This window comes from Myotis myotis, unplaced genomic scaffold, assembly GCF_014108235.1.
Source record: "Myotis myotis isolate mMyoMyo1 unplaced genomic scaffold, mMyoMyo1.p scaffold_m19_p_15, whole genome shotgun sequence".
Classification (NCBI taxonomy): domain Eukaryota; kingdom Metazoa; phylum Chordata; class Mammalia; order Chiroptera; family Vespertilionidae; genus Myotis; species Myotis myotis.
This window is the reverse complement of record NW_023416319.1, coordinates 7282851-7299099: the sequence shown is the minus strand read 5'-3', so window position 1 is coordinate 7299099 and position 16249 is coordinate 7282851. Positions and strand designations below refer to the sequence as shown.

Below are 16249 nucleotides of genomic sequence, written 5' to 3'. Positions count from 1 at the left end.
CGGTCAGGGCACATACCTGGGTTGTAAGTTCGATCCCCATTTGGGTTGAATACCAGAGGCAACTAATTGATGTTTCTCTTTCACATCAATGTTTCTCTCTCCCTCTCTCTCTCTCCCTTCCTCCCTCTCTAAACATCATAAAACATATCCTTGTATAAGGATTAAGTTAAAAAAAAAATAGCTGAGACATCTGAGTGATTCATTAGACAAATAAAAGAGATATGAACATATTTGCAGCACCCCGAGCCAGGGCTCAAGGGCTGCGCTTATATTGAATATCCGAGTTCGGGGGAAACGAGGTAAGGCATAGGTTTAAATTATGTATAGATAGCAACACGTATCAGGAATAAAGGTTTATGCTTCCTTTATGGCCACACTCAGCCCTGACATCTTTGCAGGCACTAAGAAAGCAACCAGAAGAACAGCGGCAAGGGAGACACTGTGCTTCAGGGGAGGAATGGGAAGCTTTTAAATTCCATCACCCCCTTCTAATAATACCTCCGCGCCTGCTTTTCTCCAGACAAGCTCTGAGGCCCGGCCCATCACGCTCTCCGGCTCCCCAAACACCTCACGAGGAAAGGAGTCTGTCAGCTTCCCTAAAAGGGAGCGAAGAAAGCAGCACGAGTCAAAAGGAAAAGCTAAGGTTGCATCTCCTCCGTTTGAAGGCACCAGGCAGGAGAGAGACAGGCACGGTCAGACCCTCGGGGAAGCACGCCTGTGTGCTGAGAGCCGGGAAACATGAAGTGCGGCAAGTTTTAATGAGCCTGAGCAGCTCTCTGATAGTCACTGGCGTGGAGATGGAAATGGAGCATTTGCAAGTGTGAGCTTTCGAAGAATGTGGTTTTTAGGAAGTGATGTTCCCTCCTGCCATCCTTTCGGCTTTGGGCGATGCAAGTTAACCCTGAAATCATCCCTTCAGCGGCACCCCTCCCTCTGGATGGGGCTGGGTCAGGGCGCCTGAAGGTAAAACCCCAGGGAAGCCCAGCTCCAGGGGGACCTGCTGCTGCTGGCAGGGATCTCACCGAGATGGATTGAAGGGGGGATGGGATAAAGGATAAAATTAAAGACAAGATGAATAAAATCTGATCGAAGCAAACACTGCAAGGCTACCTAGCAGCTTAAATTACATTGACCACAACCAACAGGGAGGGGGTAATCAGGAGTCTGAAGTCCCGGCTCTGGAAAGAAATCATGGGCTAAATGACGACAGGTAACAGGGAAGTCCTGGATTCCCCTTCTCGGGGAAGACTCAAGATAGGATATGAAACCCATCAATCACACCAAGGCCAATTTCACCTGGTAGGGCCCCCAATCGTCCAGGATCCGGTTCCTCCTCCAGCCAGAGATGAGGCAGCAGCACAAAGACCGCCCCCAGCCAACCTTCCAGTCCCGCTGACCTTCGCCCCTCTGCAGGGTGGCCACTGTCACGTCCCCGCCTTAGGGTGGCCAGCCAGGCGGTTATCAGGCCAGGGCTGCCCCTTGTTCATTTCTGCCCCATCAGCCGCGGCCACTATCCTATCAGGGCTATCTCTCCACACACACGGTCCCTGGAACCTTCCTACCAGGTCAGTCTGAGCCCCTAAAACAGCACCCAAATCACCCCATTATCTGCAGGTTCCTCTTGCCAACTCCCCAAAACACCCCAAGTTCCCAAGCTCCCCGCTCTTTCTCACTACAGCTTAGCGGGAAAGCAATCTGATTTGATAAATTCACACCAACCCGCTGAGGAGTCTCTGTTTTTGGAGGAGCAGGCCAGGTACTGCCAATGCAGCCCTCAGGGTGGGCTTCCAGCCCGTGCAGGGGACGTCGGGGACCTCCCCCAGACTTTGTGTGCAAGATGAAAAGGCTCCCCCCTCCCCTCCACTGCCTCCCAGCATTGCCCCTTGGGCGAAAGGCGCACCCACTGCTCCCTACACAGCTGCTTGGAGCCACCAGGGAACAGGGTAACAACTGTAGGGGCAGAGAGAGCTGTCTGGCTCCAAGCCAAGGGAGACCCTGGGAACCCAGTCCTGCTCCTAGAAGAGGGAGCCCTTCTGTTCATAGACTGAACTTGGCCCAGGAACTTGGGTTTCAGACCCAAGGTCTCCAGAAGAGGAGTCTCCTGGACTCTCTGCTCCATGACATCCTACACCTGAGCAAGTTCCTGCCTGTTCCACCCCCCATCCCTCCCCCGTGTCCTGCTCCTCACCATGTCTATCTCCTGTGGCACGGTGGGGGTTTGGGGGGTAGTTCTATGGCTCCCTGGTTGACTGGCTTCCCAGGTCAGAGCTGTGGGGGGGCCCTGCCTCTTTCAGCGTAGACATCCAGACCCCAGCTGGCAACTAAGAGGGACTCAATGGAATGGGGTGTGGAAGGGAGGAAGAGTCCTTGGGGAAGCTGCTCTGTAGAAACACCTGACTCCTCCCCCAAGACCCACGTGGTCACCTGAGCTCTGCCTCATGTAGCTGGTCACCTGCTTCCAATTTAAAAAATAATAATAAAAGAAGAGGGACATGACTCTGAAAATCTTCAGCATGCGACGGTTCTGCTTCTCTTTTGCTTTGGTCCCTCTTACAGCGAGTTTAAGGAAAGACGGGGGGGGGGGGGGTGTCCAATTCTACCAAAATGAAATAATTAACCAGAAACTCAGTTCACCAGCATCCTCAAAGTATCAGTCTTCCCTTTCCTGCTCTTTAGAACTGGGGCATCGGTAAGAAACCAGGCACATCGCACACCCTCACGCACCTGTCCACTGTGAGCATCTGCTGGGTGCAGGCGATTTTGTCAGAGGCGGTGTTGGAGGGCTCATGGCTCTACGCTGGGGACAGAGCCCAGGTGTTGCCAATGGGATGCCCCCTCTGAACCTCCAGCCCTGCACCGGCCTTCGCACCTGAGTGTGGCACCAGCATCGCCTGAGGCTGCAAAGGCAAGTCTCTGCTTCCAAAATCTACTTGCTCCATGAGCAGCAGAACTCAATCCTAAACTCTGGAAGGACACACATCACGCTGCTGATAGAGACCACTGGGGGCGAGTGAGAGTAGCGAGAAAGAGACCTTCTCTCTCCCTCTACCTATTCTCTATTGCTTCCAAAACAAAGCAACCACAAAAACAGAGGCCATCTTCAGGCACTCCTTCAAACATCAAAGCAGGAAATGGCCCAAAGGACAAAGGAAGCGACGGTTTTCAACACCAGGGCCCAGCTTAGCACGTGTCTGATGGAGGCGGAACCTGGGAGCATGGCCGAGCAGGAAGAGGCCTGCTCCTTCAGCCCACATCGATGACGGGTGGCCCAGAACAGACTCAGGGATCCTGGAACTCTCTTCAGGGTTCAGACGCAGCTCAAACCCTCTCACTCTGGTCTCCCCAGTGTTCCGACCTCGATGGCCATGAGCCTCCGTATCTCCAGCCCACCCCTCCCCTGACTTACTTAATCCCTGGGGACTCCTGGCAGCTTCTCAGGGCTGTGGAGTGGGCATGTGCCTTCAGGCTCACCTGGCTCGGGGGCCCCTCCCTGTTTGCTAAGCACAGTGGTATTTGCCTCATTCCCGTAGCTCCCCCAGGGTAAACTGGGAACCTTCCCAGCACAGCAATCACCTGACCGGCTTTTGAAGGACCATGTGTCAGACACAGGGGTCAGTTCCTGGCCAATCTCTCCAATGCCTGCCCGGCCCTCCCCTCGCTCGAGCTCGGCCATAGCCACAGCCACAGCCGCAGCGGTCCTCCCTGCCACCTCATTCATCTCCCGGCCGGCCGCCCCGCCACCTACCTGCAGATGTAATTTGTCTTGCAGGAGTCCTGCAGGTTCAAACAGTTGGGCTTCTCCCTCTCCTCGTAGGAGCACACGGGCACGATGGTCTGCCGCCGCCGCTCGGTGCAGGCGATGTCCCTGCAGGAGCAGAAGAGCATCCCGTAGCTGTGCTTGGCCGGCACCTTGTCGAAGAACTGCCTCAGGGCCTTGTGGCACTTGCGCCGGTTGCAGACCTCGTTGGACATGCTGGTGGTGCACGGGGTGATGTAGGCGGACCTGTACTTCTTGCAGGTGTCGTCCAGGTTGCAGGCCTTGGCGGCGTCCAGGCAGTTGTTCCCTTTGGGGATGTGCTCCACTGCGGAGGGAGAGAAAGGCGGGCGTGAGCACCTTGCGGGGAGCCTGGCTGCCCCGCTTGAATTAAAGCACCTCCTGGGTTTTCGGGGAGACCTTGCGTTTACCAGGCGGTGCGTGGAGCTCTCTGGTCGGCTCTGTGTTGGGAAGCTAACAACTTAAAGAGTTCGGGACCAGGAGCAGGTACGAAGCGTGCGGACGCTGGGAGCCCACCGCGGACCGCCAGCTCCCAGCACTCTCTTTGCCGTGTAATCAGGAGGCATTGAGAGAGGCCGGAGGAGCTGGCGCACCTGCCCAATTACAGTAAACAAGGCAAGAGGAGGAGAAGTTTCCAACTCCTGGTTGGTAAACCGAAATCAGGATAAAAGGGAAAAGCAACAAATTATACACTTGTTCATTACACAGTATATAAAATGATATGCTGAATCTAAGTATAATTGCCATGCAATCCCCCAGGAACATAATTATGTAATAAATGCATATAGTACATGCTAATTACTATATGATTACCGAGTAATTACGTGGTTATTTGAGCCCAGAAGACAAAATATTATGCTAGGCTCTCTAAACAGGAAGAAACACCACTACAGAGAAGCTGTATTTAAGTTCTAGCTCACAGGCCATGGGAAGAAAACCAGAATAAATTACCTCAAAACGTACAAACCTCAATTACCACCTACAGAACTCCTCGAGCGGGCTCCTCGAGCACTGAGGCTGCAGATTAGGAAAACCTGGCTGGTATGTTGGATGGGATTTCAATGGGCTTACAAACCACAGGCCTTTGTAGTCTCACAAAATGAATGCTGCCTTCTTCCCAAGCCCTCTGCTCCCAGGCACCAGGGCTGCCTGCTGCTGGGCTGCCCGCCGTGTGGCCTGCAGAGAGAGCCTGGTGGAGGCAGGGCCCACCAGGGTGATGGCTGGTGGGCTGACAGGGCCACGCCCAATGGGTAAAGTTCGAAGATGAGTGGACAGCCCAGCTGGTGTGGCTCGGTGGTTGAGCATCGACCTATGAACCAGGAGGTCACCGTTCGAGTCCCAGTCAGGGCACATGCCCGGGTTTTGCAGGCTCAATACCCGGTAGGGGGCGTGCTAGAGGCAGCCAATCAAAGATTCTCTCTCATCACTGATGTTTCTATCTCCCCCTCTCCCTTTCTCTCTTAAATCAATAGAAATATATATTTTTTTAAAAAGATGAGTGGACAAGGGAAATTAAGCTCAGTCACCATGATACAGGGGTTTCCATGTGGAGAGGAAGTGGTGGGAAACATTCCAGTGCCTAATTATAAGGTGGTCCATGGAAAATCGATACTAAGGTGTAATAGCAGCCCTCAGGAAACAGCAGGGGGGCAGCAAAGCACCACACAGTTGTGGGATTTGACCCCCCAGCTAGTTCCTGCTCAGGCCTCAGCCCTTCCTTGCATTCGGGAACCTTCTTTCATTCCCTTTATGATCCAGTCAACAGGGACCATGAAGATATCTGGGAAATGACAAGAGAATTGGCAACAGAGGAGAAAGAGTCCAGGAGGGTTGGGTGGGACTACGATGGAGCCCTGCATCTAGTGTACATCTGAAGAGCACATGGAATTCTAAGCATCCTTAAAAAAGAAGGAAATCCTGCTGTACGCGATACCAGAAACGAGCCTTGAGGACGTTACGCTAAGTGAAATGAAGCAGCGGATAGAACAGTAGTTGCCAGAGGCTGGGGTGGGGGAGGGGAAATGGGGAGTTACTATGGAAAAGGTATAAAATCTCAGTTATGCAAGACCTGAGGATCGGCTGCATGACATCGTTCCTATACTTAACCATCTGATACTGTGCACTTAAAAACCTGTGAAGAGAGAGTATCTCATGTTAAATGTTCTCACTACAATGAAAAAAGGGTCTAAGTAAGGGAGTAAGTAAAGGACACACACAGCAAGCCCAACACTCGTCTCCCCGTTGTACTGACAATGTGACTTGCTTTAAGAAAACCCGAAATGCAAAAACCTGAAAACAGAGGTGTACCCTGGCACCATGGGCAGTACTTTACTACGCTCCGGGTTCCTGTCTCCGCCCGTGACATCCGATGCCAACCACTGACTGTGGGAAGCAATAAGCAAGACATTCAGCCCCTTCCACGTGAGCCAAGCTGCACAGGAAACCAGCAGCGGCGTGGGCGTCCCTTGATGGTTTAACAAGCACACCTGGTGCATGTTCTCCATCGTGACCTCCCCGAACCGGTCTCTCCCTGGGTCCTCCGTTTTCACACTCAGGACTGAAAGGTTCACCAGGTGCCCTGACAAGATCACGAGGACCTCTGGGTCTTGGTGTCACTTCTAGCCGTGTCCTCTTTTGAGACTTATGCTGTGCTGTTGGGCCCATGAGCAACAGTGATTTCTATTCTTTTTTTTTTTTTTTTTTAAGAATATGTTTTTATTAATTTCAGAGAGGAAGGGGGAGGGAAGGAGAGGTAGAAACATCAGTGATGAGAGAATCATTGATCAGCTGCTTCCTGCACGCCCCCCACTGGGGACCAAGCCTGCAACCTGGGCATGTGCTCTGACCAGTGCTTGAACCGTGACCTCCTGGTTCATAAGTCAATGTTCATCCACTGAGCCACACAAGCTGAGTATATATTCTTCAACGTCTACAGTTTGCTAGATTTCTAAATTATCCATTTTTATTATAACCTAAAATAAATTAATATATCCAAACTATACATAAGCTAGATTAGGCCTATAAGGCTGGATGTTGGTACACAATTTGCTGCGTGCAACTTATACTGTGTACACTCTATAGAAAGAAAAGAATAGAGGCACAGAGTGAAGTTAACACTTAAATGATGTAGCCAGTGACATGAATAAGCAGTTCATGTGCATTTAAATGGAGAAAAATGGCAGATGAATTAAGTCGTCGCATAGCGCCCAGTTAGATAAGCCTGCCAACCCAAAAGAATTCATGCTGAAACAGGGTACCACCTACTGAGCATAAGCACCAATCTAGCTTCAGAAAACAGTATCATCCCTTATATTAAGCTAATGTAATTAACTTGCATTTAATCGTTTTCAAAGTTTTGTGTGCATACTTAATTTGTGTGCATTGCTTTTATGGTTACATAACAGCAAAGAATAAGAACTTACAGTTTTTTGTCTAGAGATTTCAAATAAAATTATAACAAAACTAGTAAAATGCAACAAATAAGGTCCAGAAAATGTATTTCTCCTGAATGTAGCCCACATAATACACAGGTTTTAAAAAACTGGCCTGGATAAAAACTCCTCTCATGGGTCTTCACAATGATTTTTTTGGATATAACACAAGCAACAGAATAACAAATAAGCAAGTAGGATTACAGCAAACTAAAAAGCTTCTGCACAGCAAAGAAAACCATCAACAAAAAGAAAAGGTAACCAAATGGAGGGGAGAAATTATTTGCAAATGATGTATCTGGTAGGGGTTAATATCCAAAATATATAAATTCATATAACTCAATAGCAAAACAAACAAACAAAAAACAACAAAACAAAACAAAAAAAACTCCACCCTATTAAGAAATAAAAGGCAAATATGGAAATTGTCCCCTCTGGAGTTCGACCAGGAGACCGAGAGTTCAATCGCTTGTTATGACGTGCACTGACCACCAGGGGGTGGTGTGGAACATGGCAGGCAACCAGTGACCATGGGGCACTGAGGGAGCAAAGGAAGGAGGAGGTAGGGAGACCGGGAGGCGGGGAACCTGATCGGTCCTGATTGCCAGCCAGGCCTGGGGACCCTACCCATGCATGAATTTCATGCACCGGGCCTCTAGTTTTAAAATAATGGGCAAAGGAACTGAATAGACATTTTCCAAAGGAGATATTCACATGGCCAAAAGGTACATGTAAAGGTGTTCAACATCACTAATCATTAGGGAAATACAAATCAAAACCACAATGAGATACCACCTCACACTTGTAAGAACGGCTATCATCAAGTGTTGGCGAGGATGTGGAGAAAAGAGAACCCTCGTGCACTGTTGGTGGGACTGCACGTTGGTGCAGCCACTAAGGAAAACAGAAGGGAGGCTCCTCAAAAATTAAAAGTAGAGCTACTTATGACCCAGCTATTCTACTCTGGGTATTTATCAGAAGAAAATGAAAACACTAACTCAAAAAGAGCCATGCACCCCCTGTGTTCACTGCAGTAGTATTTACAATAGCCAAGACATGGAAACAGCGTAAGAGTTTGTCAACAAATGAATAGATAAAGAATATGCATCTAGGTAGACACAATAAAATGCTACTCGGCCATAAAAAAGAAGAAAACTGCCATTTGTGACAACATCGATGGACCTCAAGGGCATTATGCTAAGTGAAATAAGTCAGAAAAACACAAATACTATATCATCTCACTTATATGTGGAATCTATAAATAAATAAATAAATAAATAAATAAATCTCAAAGAGAAAAAATATCATATTTGTGGTTACCAGAGGCTGGAGAAGAGGGTGGGGGAATTGGATAAAAGTGGTCCAAAGGTAGAGATTTCCGATTATCAGATAATAAGTCATGAGAATGTAATCTACAACATGGTGACTACAGTTAATACTTCTCTGTGGTATATTTGAAATAGCCCATGTACTCATCAATAGGAAAATGGCTAAACAAACTGTGGTCTACCAACACAATGAAATACTACCCAGAAACAGGAACAGATGACCTGCTGATACACCCAATAACAGGGATGAATCTCAAAAACACTATGCCGAGTGGAAGAAAAAAAGCCTTAACACAAAACAGTACAAAAGTACACACTGTAAGACTCTAGATATGCGATATTCTAGAATAGGCAAAGCTACTTTATTCTGAAAATATTCACAAGAGTGGTCGGTTCTAAGGGGCGGAGGTGGGGATTGGCTGGGAACAGGCAAGAGGGAACGTTCTAGAGCAGTGATGGCGAACCTATGACACGCGTGTCAGAGGTGACACGCGAACTCATTTTTTTGGTTGATTTTTCTTTGTTAAGTGGCATTTAAATATATAAAATAAATATCAAAAGTATAAGTCTTTGTTTTACTATGGTTGCAAAGATCAAAAAATTTCTATTTGTGACACGGCACCAGAGTTAAGTTAGGGTTTTTCAAAATGCTGACACGCCGAGCTCAAAAGGTTCGCCATCACTGTTCTAGAGTGATGGCATGTTTTCTATCTTGACAGAAGTTTGGGTCACAACTCGGCACGGTACACTTAAGTTTGTACATATATAACGTATGCCTCAAAAGGAAAAACACACACTAAATAATGAAAACTGATTGATGACATGTATGCTGACACGTTTAGGAGAGGTATATTGATGTCAGCATTTTAAAAACCAAATGGATTGATAGATGGACACAAAGATGGAAGGATGGATATTTTTACAAAGCCAATTACTTTCACATTTAGTGATAGAATCCAGGGGATGACTTCATTGCAATTTTTTTTTCCATTTTGCTGTATGATTGAAAATATTCAAATAAAATATTGGGGGGGGGCGGATAGATTCATGTCTATCCTATTCTTTTTTAAAAGGTTTCACACAGAAAATTTGGAAAACAACTCATAGCCTCTATCCCCTTCTCCCTTCTTAATCTCCTCACAAAATCACCTCCAACTCTCTTTCGAGTAATGCTGCGATTCCTGGTGCCATGAATTAAAATTAAACACTGCTGAAATCACAGGACATAGAAATTGGAGTTGAGTTTTCACTTGGTAAGATCGATCCCCCCTAGGTATTAAAATGATCCCCCGGGGCCCCAAAACGCAGCCTCGATGGCTTGAGGGCGGAGGGAGGGATGAGCAGGATGAGCAGGTGAGGCACCTGAGTCACGCCCAGCCCTGCAGCAGCACACAGGGCGTCGAGGGGCAGGCAGTGCCTGTGCTTTAGTGTCTGGGCACAAGCAGCGCCTCGCCTGCGCCTGGCAGGAAGGCTTCTGAACAGCTTTGCCATAACTCAGAGAGCCGTCCCCCCCACAGCTCACTTTAGAGCTCCCTCTCCCTCCACCTCTAATCTCTCCCTCCATCTGCTGTTACTCATTCTTTAACTCAGTAGAATGTCTGGGATGCTGTCTGAATGGGAAGTAGTCTCAGAATGCAGGCTGTTTACTAGAGAGGCTTTGCCTTGGGTGTGGGCTGTGCTGGTGAATGAGCTACTCCCCAGCATCAGTCCCGCGCGGCGCTATGGAGAATGCCACCTCGCCAGCGTTTCCTTTCCAAGTTAGGCATAACCACGTCGTTACTTTGCAGGTTACCGATTGCTTCCTCTCCCATCATTCTCTGCCTCTCTGCCTGTGATCCCATCCGATCTGACTTGTTTCCTGTTTTCCTGGGTGTGGGAGGTGTAACCTGCATAATGATGGGAGGGCCAGCTCCCAGACCACAGGGTTAAGGGGGACTGATGCTAATGGAGGAGCAGTTCAGTGGGAGTCAGAGGGGATTAAATGTGGGAGGGTCTTTCTACAGGCCCCTTTCCCCAGTGGGCCTCAGTTTCCCCATTTGTAGGATGATATATCTAAGGTCCCTTCAAGCTTCAAGCTTCTTTGATTTGATGGTTATCCTATAAAAATGCCTTTTTCTGACCATAACATCAAGTATTTAGAATCGACCTTGATGATCGGGGACAGAATGTAAAACCTCAGCACTGGGAGGCAGGCGATAGCCTCTCTGCTGTTTGCTGCTGCAAAGAGAAAGTACATGGACCTGCCAGCAGAGCCAATGTGGAAACGGTCCTTCCAGCAAAGGGAGACGCGGAGGTGTCAGGATGAATTATGCGCCGGGAGAAGCTTCGGCATTCTAAATTCCTCTGGAGCGAGGAACAGCCTTTATCCCAAGTACAATCCTCACACTGTCCCAAATCAAAGAGGCTATCACTGTGGCCAGCAGCCTTGCGTTATTTACACGCAGAAAATGCCCCTGTTATTGGCAATCGCTGGGGCCGGCTCACCCATCTAAATGGTGCAGGAGGAAACACAGATGCAAGCAACCAGAAATCCTTCTATAGATGACGAGGGGACGTAACACAGTACACATATGAAAATCTGCAGGGTCTGCATGAAGCAGGAAGTTCACGAGGCACAGCGAGAGAACCGTGTTTACAAATGCTGGCCCATTTCCGGGCATCCTTCTGCCCCGCTCCTAAGGGCGGCAGAATTGAATCCACAACTGGTTTCCTCTTCCTTTCTGACGTGATTAATTACCATGCTCACATAACTACTGTTCTTCTCCCAACAGGCTCCCTCTAACATGTCATCCCAGCAAACAAAAAAATGGGCTCCCAAGACCCTCCCAGGGGTAAGAGCAGGCTTTTCTCAGAGCTCACATTTCCAGTCCCGTCTTCTGATGGCAAATCCGATCATCCAGGTTGTGACCCTTGTAATCAATCCTTCCAGAGTTTGGTCTTTTCCAGCTGGGATGCTAAAAATTACATTTAAAACCCACATGTCGGCTCTTGGGAGCGCATTCTGTCATTCACACACCGTGTCAGACATACTGTATTACAGGGTGAGGCATTTCCCCCTCCTTCTGTTCTGTAGCTTCCATGACGACATTATGCCTCAAGCCGTACCCAAGTCTGCTCCAGGGTTCACAGTAACTGACTAAATCTGAATACTTGTGAATTTGGAAATAATTCTTTCCTCTGGTGAAGACAGTGCCCAGTGGGAAGCACATGTCACGGGCTCACCCCACGCTCACTCACCCCAAGCTCACCCGTGAGTGTGTCTTTTCTCAGAGTGCACTGTGGCCCTCCACACCATCCATATCTTAAAGATTAGATGCAGCCTATCAGGGGTGTGCAAGTCACATGCTTGTTGCTGCACGGTGATTAATAGTGCTGTCTCAGCAAATGGGATCATTACATTTTTAATTAACCTTTCCAACCTCCTCCATCTTTGCTTTTTTGTTAGACATCAGTTCTCTGAAGTTCTCTACTTGTTTATGTTTCATTCTCTTGGCAACAAAAGTATGAAAAATGACAGCAGGTGATGCAGGAGTCAGTGCCCAGGTAAGATGCCTGGTGAGGTGCAATGCCCCATTGCATGTAGGATATAGGGACAGACGCTCAGAACATGGTGGCTGGGTGCCCACCTAATTTTTGTTTTGGCAGCTTAGCATTATTTAATGGCCTTGGCTACCAGGAAACTGGCTTTTTAAAAAAATCTCTTTCAAGCTAATTATAATTACTGTGTATAAATCATACAATGATCAATTATAAAAAATCTCGGGTTCATAAATATTTAACTTAGCATTCAAATCCACGCTGCGGGAGTGCCTGAAATTCTGAGCCCTTCTCTTTGCAAACAACTGCTTTATTACCGTTCCGATGCCAATTACCCAAAACTGAACCTAGCCTGCCTAGCAGCACGCTCGGGCGCATATTTGAGCATAGCGCCTTTCCCCGTATGAAGATGGCATGACTCAGTTATTTCTATAACACCCAGGCCTCTCATTAAGAAGATATTTTGCAAAGTCTTCTATCGCCATCTTTTAATTCCTCAAGTATGGAGAGACACGATTCTGATATTAGACATAAAACACTCATTAGAATATATTTTTAACTAATATGAGATGGATTCAGAGATAATTGAGGTCAAATTTGTTTGGAAAATGCATGGTGACATGTGCAAACGCTGATGCAAAGAGGAAATGATCTTCCACGAGGACTGGAGCAAAACAGCTAAATATTTTTCAGCCAAATCATAAAGCCATAATTGGATTTCAATTTAGTAATAGTCGGCCTAAGACAGGCCATTTTTAATAATCTAATTATGCTCGGGGCCTACCCCAGAACTCAGTGGCTGCTTCAGAACTAGTAATTGTACTCAATCCTGTTGCATCTTCAACCATGAAATTTGCTATTACATCTAGGACTGGCTCTCCGTGATGAGTATTTTTTTTTCAACCTCAGATAATCTTTATAATATCCACCAATGCCTACACCTTTAATTTCCTACAAGCGAAATCTTTTAATGACTTTCGCTGGACCAGAACACTTGATCCCTGGGAGCTCAGCATTGCGGTCCTTCTATAGACAAAAGTCAGAGTGAGATCTAGAAACATCTTCCCTCATATTTTTATGAAGTCAGAGAGAAAGAGCATCCCTTGCTTTCGTCTGATTTTCATTAATTAAAGGTATTTAATTGCTCACATCTCATTAGCAGTAAAATTAATGAGTGCTTCACCTACAGGAAGAGATCTGCATGATAATGTAAACCTAATTCATTTCATGGGGTACAGGCTGGAGCTCCGCTGATGTTTAGCCTTTACAGCAGTAAAGGGCTAAACAGGCCTTCAAAACCGGGGCCGCTGCTCCCCAGAGAAAACGACAAATGTCGGCCAACCACGTAACGATGTTCCCCCTCACTGTTCGACCAACACATCGCCACCGAGAGGGCTGAGTGGGTGAAGTGGAAGGGAAATGTGAAGTTGTTCGTTTTTAGCAATTTTTCTCAATAAAGCCATAGACTTCAAATAATGTGCCTGAACTTGTACACTAGCAGATTCAGAAATGTCTCTGCATGGACCACACAAAGAAATCGCTGAGTCTGAGGTGTGTTCGTTGGGATACTGTGAGCAACAGACAATCTCTGTGTTGGGTGGGGATGGGTTTTACAAGCCAAATGCCATTTCTCACTAAATGTGGCCAGGAATTAGGTGCTGGTGTTGGGCAATGCCTAGGGGTAGTGAATAAGCGATGAGTATCTGTAAGGACTGTTTCCATATGGGTGACTTAAAAAAACAGCAAAGTGGCTTTCTTAAAAAGGAGCCAGTGACAGCACTGGAATGAGGGTTTTTGCTTCTCAAGTGGCTACTTTGGGGGACAAAGCTCATTCGGATGTATGTGTTCTTGGGAGGTTCAGTATCCGTAGTGATACTGTACATGTGCTGCCTTTCTCCAACGAGCTCGAGCCAACGGATGCCACCAGAAGGTCCACATGTCACTTTCACTACACAATCAACAAAAAATTGTTCTGGCCTCTGATACACACAGACAGAAGAAAAAGTATGCACACTCAAACCAAAGAATCCGCTGAAACAATGAAAAATGAAGAGGCTGAAGACCCTATTAAGTAGCCTGGCTGATGCTGAGATAATAATGAATCGTTGACGATCTTGGCGGTTGTCAGGGCCCTCACAGTGCGGGATTTTCAGCAAAGATAAGCTAAATATCAGGTCTTTATTTTTAGTTAAAGAGCATAAAATTCAATGCCTTTCCTCCCACGAGCCTATTTACATACCTGCTGTGCTACCCATTTGCCTTCACCTGTTTCTCAATTAATACCCCATTAAGGCGCTCCACCTGTGGTGGCTTTTACCTTCACCGCAGTCCTGCCGCCATCACTCATCCGGCTACCGCTCCACTGTTTCTTTTGGGAAGATAAACAGAAGCTGCATGAATAATCATGGCAGGACTTTGCGTTTGCAGAGTGTGAGTTCAAAGGATAGTAGCCAGAAGCTGAGGCCAGTTTCAGACAGAGAAAGCCAGCCACTGGCTGGGCAGAATGTCTGCAGGTACAGGTAGCCATATTCCAGAAGGTTACACGGAGGAGGAATGGCCATCTTAATAAGTCAGATTTTGTGAATTCCGGAATACACACACACACACACACACACACACACACACACACTTTAATAGTGTTTTGCTTTCATGTCAAGTTGGGTTAATACTATCTTGTGTGGTGGAGGGTTGTTTTAATGAAGACTAGCACATTATTTCTCTTTCATGCAAACAGATTGCACAAGTTTGCAAAGCTGATTTCTTCAAGCAGGGACCAAACCTAGGAGATATCAGAAGCCCCTGGAGATCAAACTTTAAAATAACAAAAACAAAACCCCTAGATTCCTGGGTCCTGTTCCACCCCCTGAGAATCTGGATTCTGACAAAGCTCCCAAGTACTTCGGGTGATCAGACAGGATTCGCTGCTCAGGGAATTCAACCGTTCCTTTTTGCTACCCACCTGCACACCCACGTATTTTCCTAGGAAATCCCAGCTTTCTGGTTGGCTCTGGTCACATTTTCAGGAATGTCGTCCCTAAGAGGTGCCTCTAGTGGATAGCTCATGCAGGCATCATTCCAGAAAGATCTTGAGGATGAGGCCTTCCTTTGCCCATGTTCCCAGTATAACGTGAATTAAGCCTAGACTAGATTTACCGGGTGGCCTCAGCACAGATACTCCAAAGTGAGCTAAACACAAAGCCCCCCCAGAATCCCCCCCAGCCACCATGAGCTGCGGAGGAAGCAGACAGCAGACCAGGTGTGTGTACGCCCATCTGCATGCCTCCGTGAACCTCCGTGTTTTAGCTGAATGGTACGTTGGCACGTGTTCCTGCTCATTTCATTCCTAGCTTTAAATTGGTTCCAAATGCATTCACAAATCTACCCTTCCCAGCCCCAAGATCACTCCTGTTAGATCCCCATTTGAGGCACTACACCAGTTAGCTCGAGGATTAAGTGTAAACCCCAGGATTTTTACATTAGAATTCCTTAGTCAGGACCTCCTTTGTGCCTCTGCAACTTAATCTGTGGCTCTGTCTCCCGCAGGAATTGCAGAGTAAATACAGCGACAACCGCACGGTGCTCTGTGGGCACCGAGCCATCGCTCCCCGGGAGGTGTCCTCCTACTTGGCTCTTGTCCAGGGGATGCTGTGAGTCTGGCAAGGCTGAAGGAGGCAGGTGGGGAGCCCAGCAGGCTCAGGCTGCTTGGGGAGCGTGTCTTTCCTCAGTGGCTCACACAGACAGTCCTCTATGGAGTTGTCGTGTCCCCATGTACATGTAAGTGGAGAACCCTGGGCTAAATGAGAATCATTCCAGCTCCTGAAGCCTGATATTTCCACTAGCTATTTGCTTAGTGAAACGTAAGGTATCATAGGCCAAATGTACCCCAAAACCTCTTTAAGCTTCAAAGTGTGCCTTTTCTAAGAGAGACCCGGACTTGCACGCTACCTAGTTATGGTAAGAAATGGCCACTTGAACAGTTATATTTAACCCTGGGTGAGTTTGAAGCTGGATGTGAATATTGGGGTCAAGATGAGCCCATCAGCTTTATGCCTGGAGGGATCAGAATGACATTCAACGCGAGTGCCGGGGTACAGGCCAGCTGCTAATGCTGCTCTCAGCACCCCTGGACATGACAGAGGAGCAAGGTCACCCTCTCCACAGGGCACTCGGGGACGGCA

The 16249-nt window shown here is 47.6% G+C and overlaps 1 protein-coding gene across 2 annotated transcripts in view; it reads right to left on the bottom strand.

Moving 5' to 3' along the window:
• GFRA1 (GDNF family receptor alpha 1) overlaps positions 1-16249 on the bottom strand; it is a 185830-nt gene that overhangs the window by 52953 nt on the left and 116628 nt on the right. For both annotated transcript variants that reach the window (XM_036335867.1, XM_036335868.1), the window contains one exon: positions 3746-4082. In XM_036335867.1, the coding sequence (XP_036191760.1) occupies positions 3746-4082 (337 nt within the window). The remainder of the gene's footprint in view (positions 1-3745; positions 4083-16249) is intronic.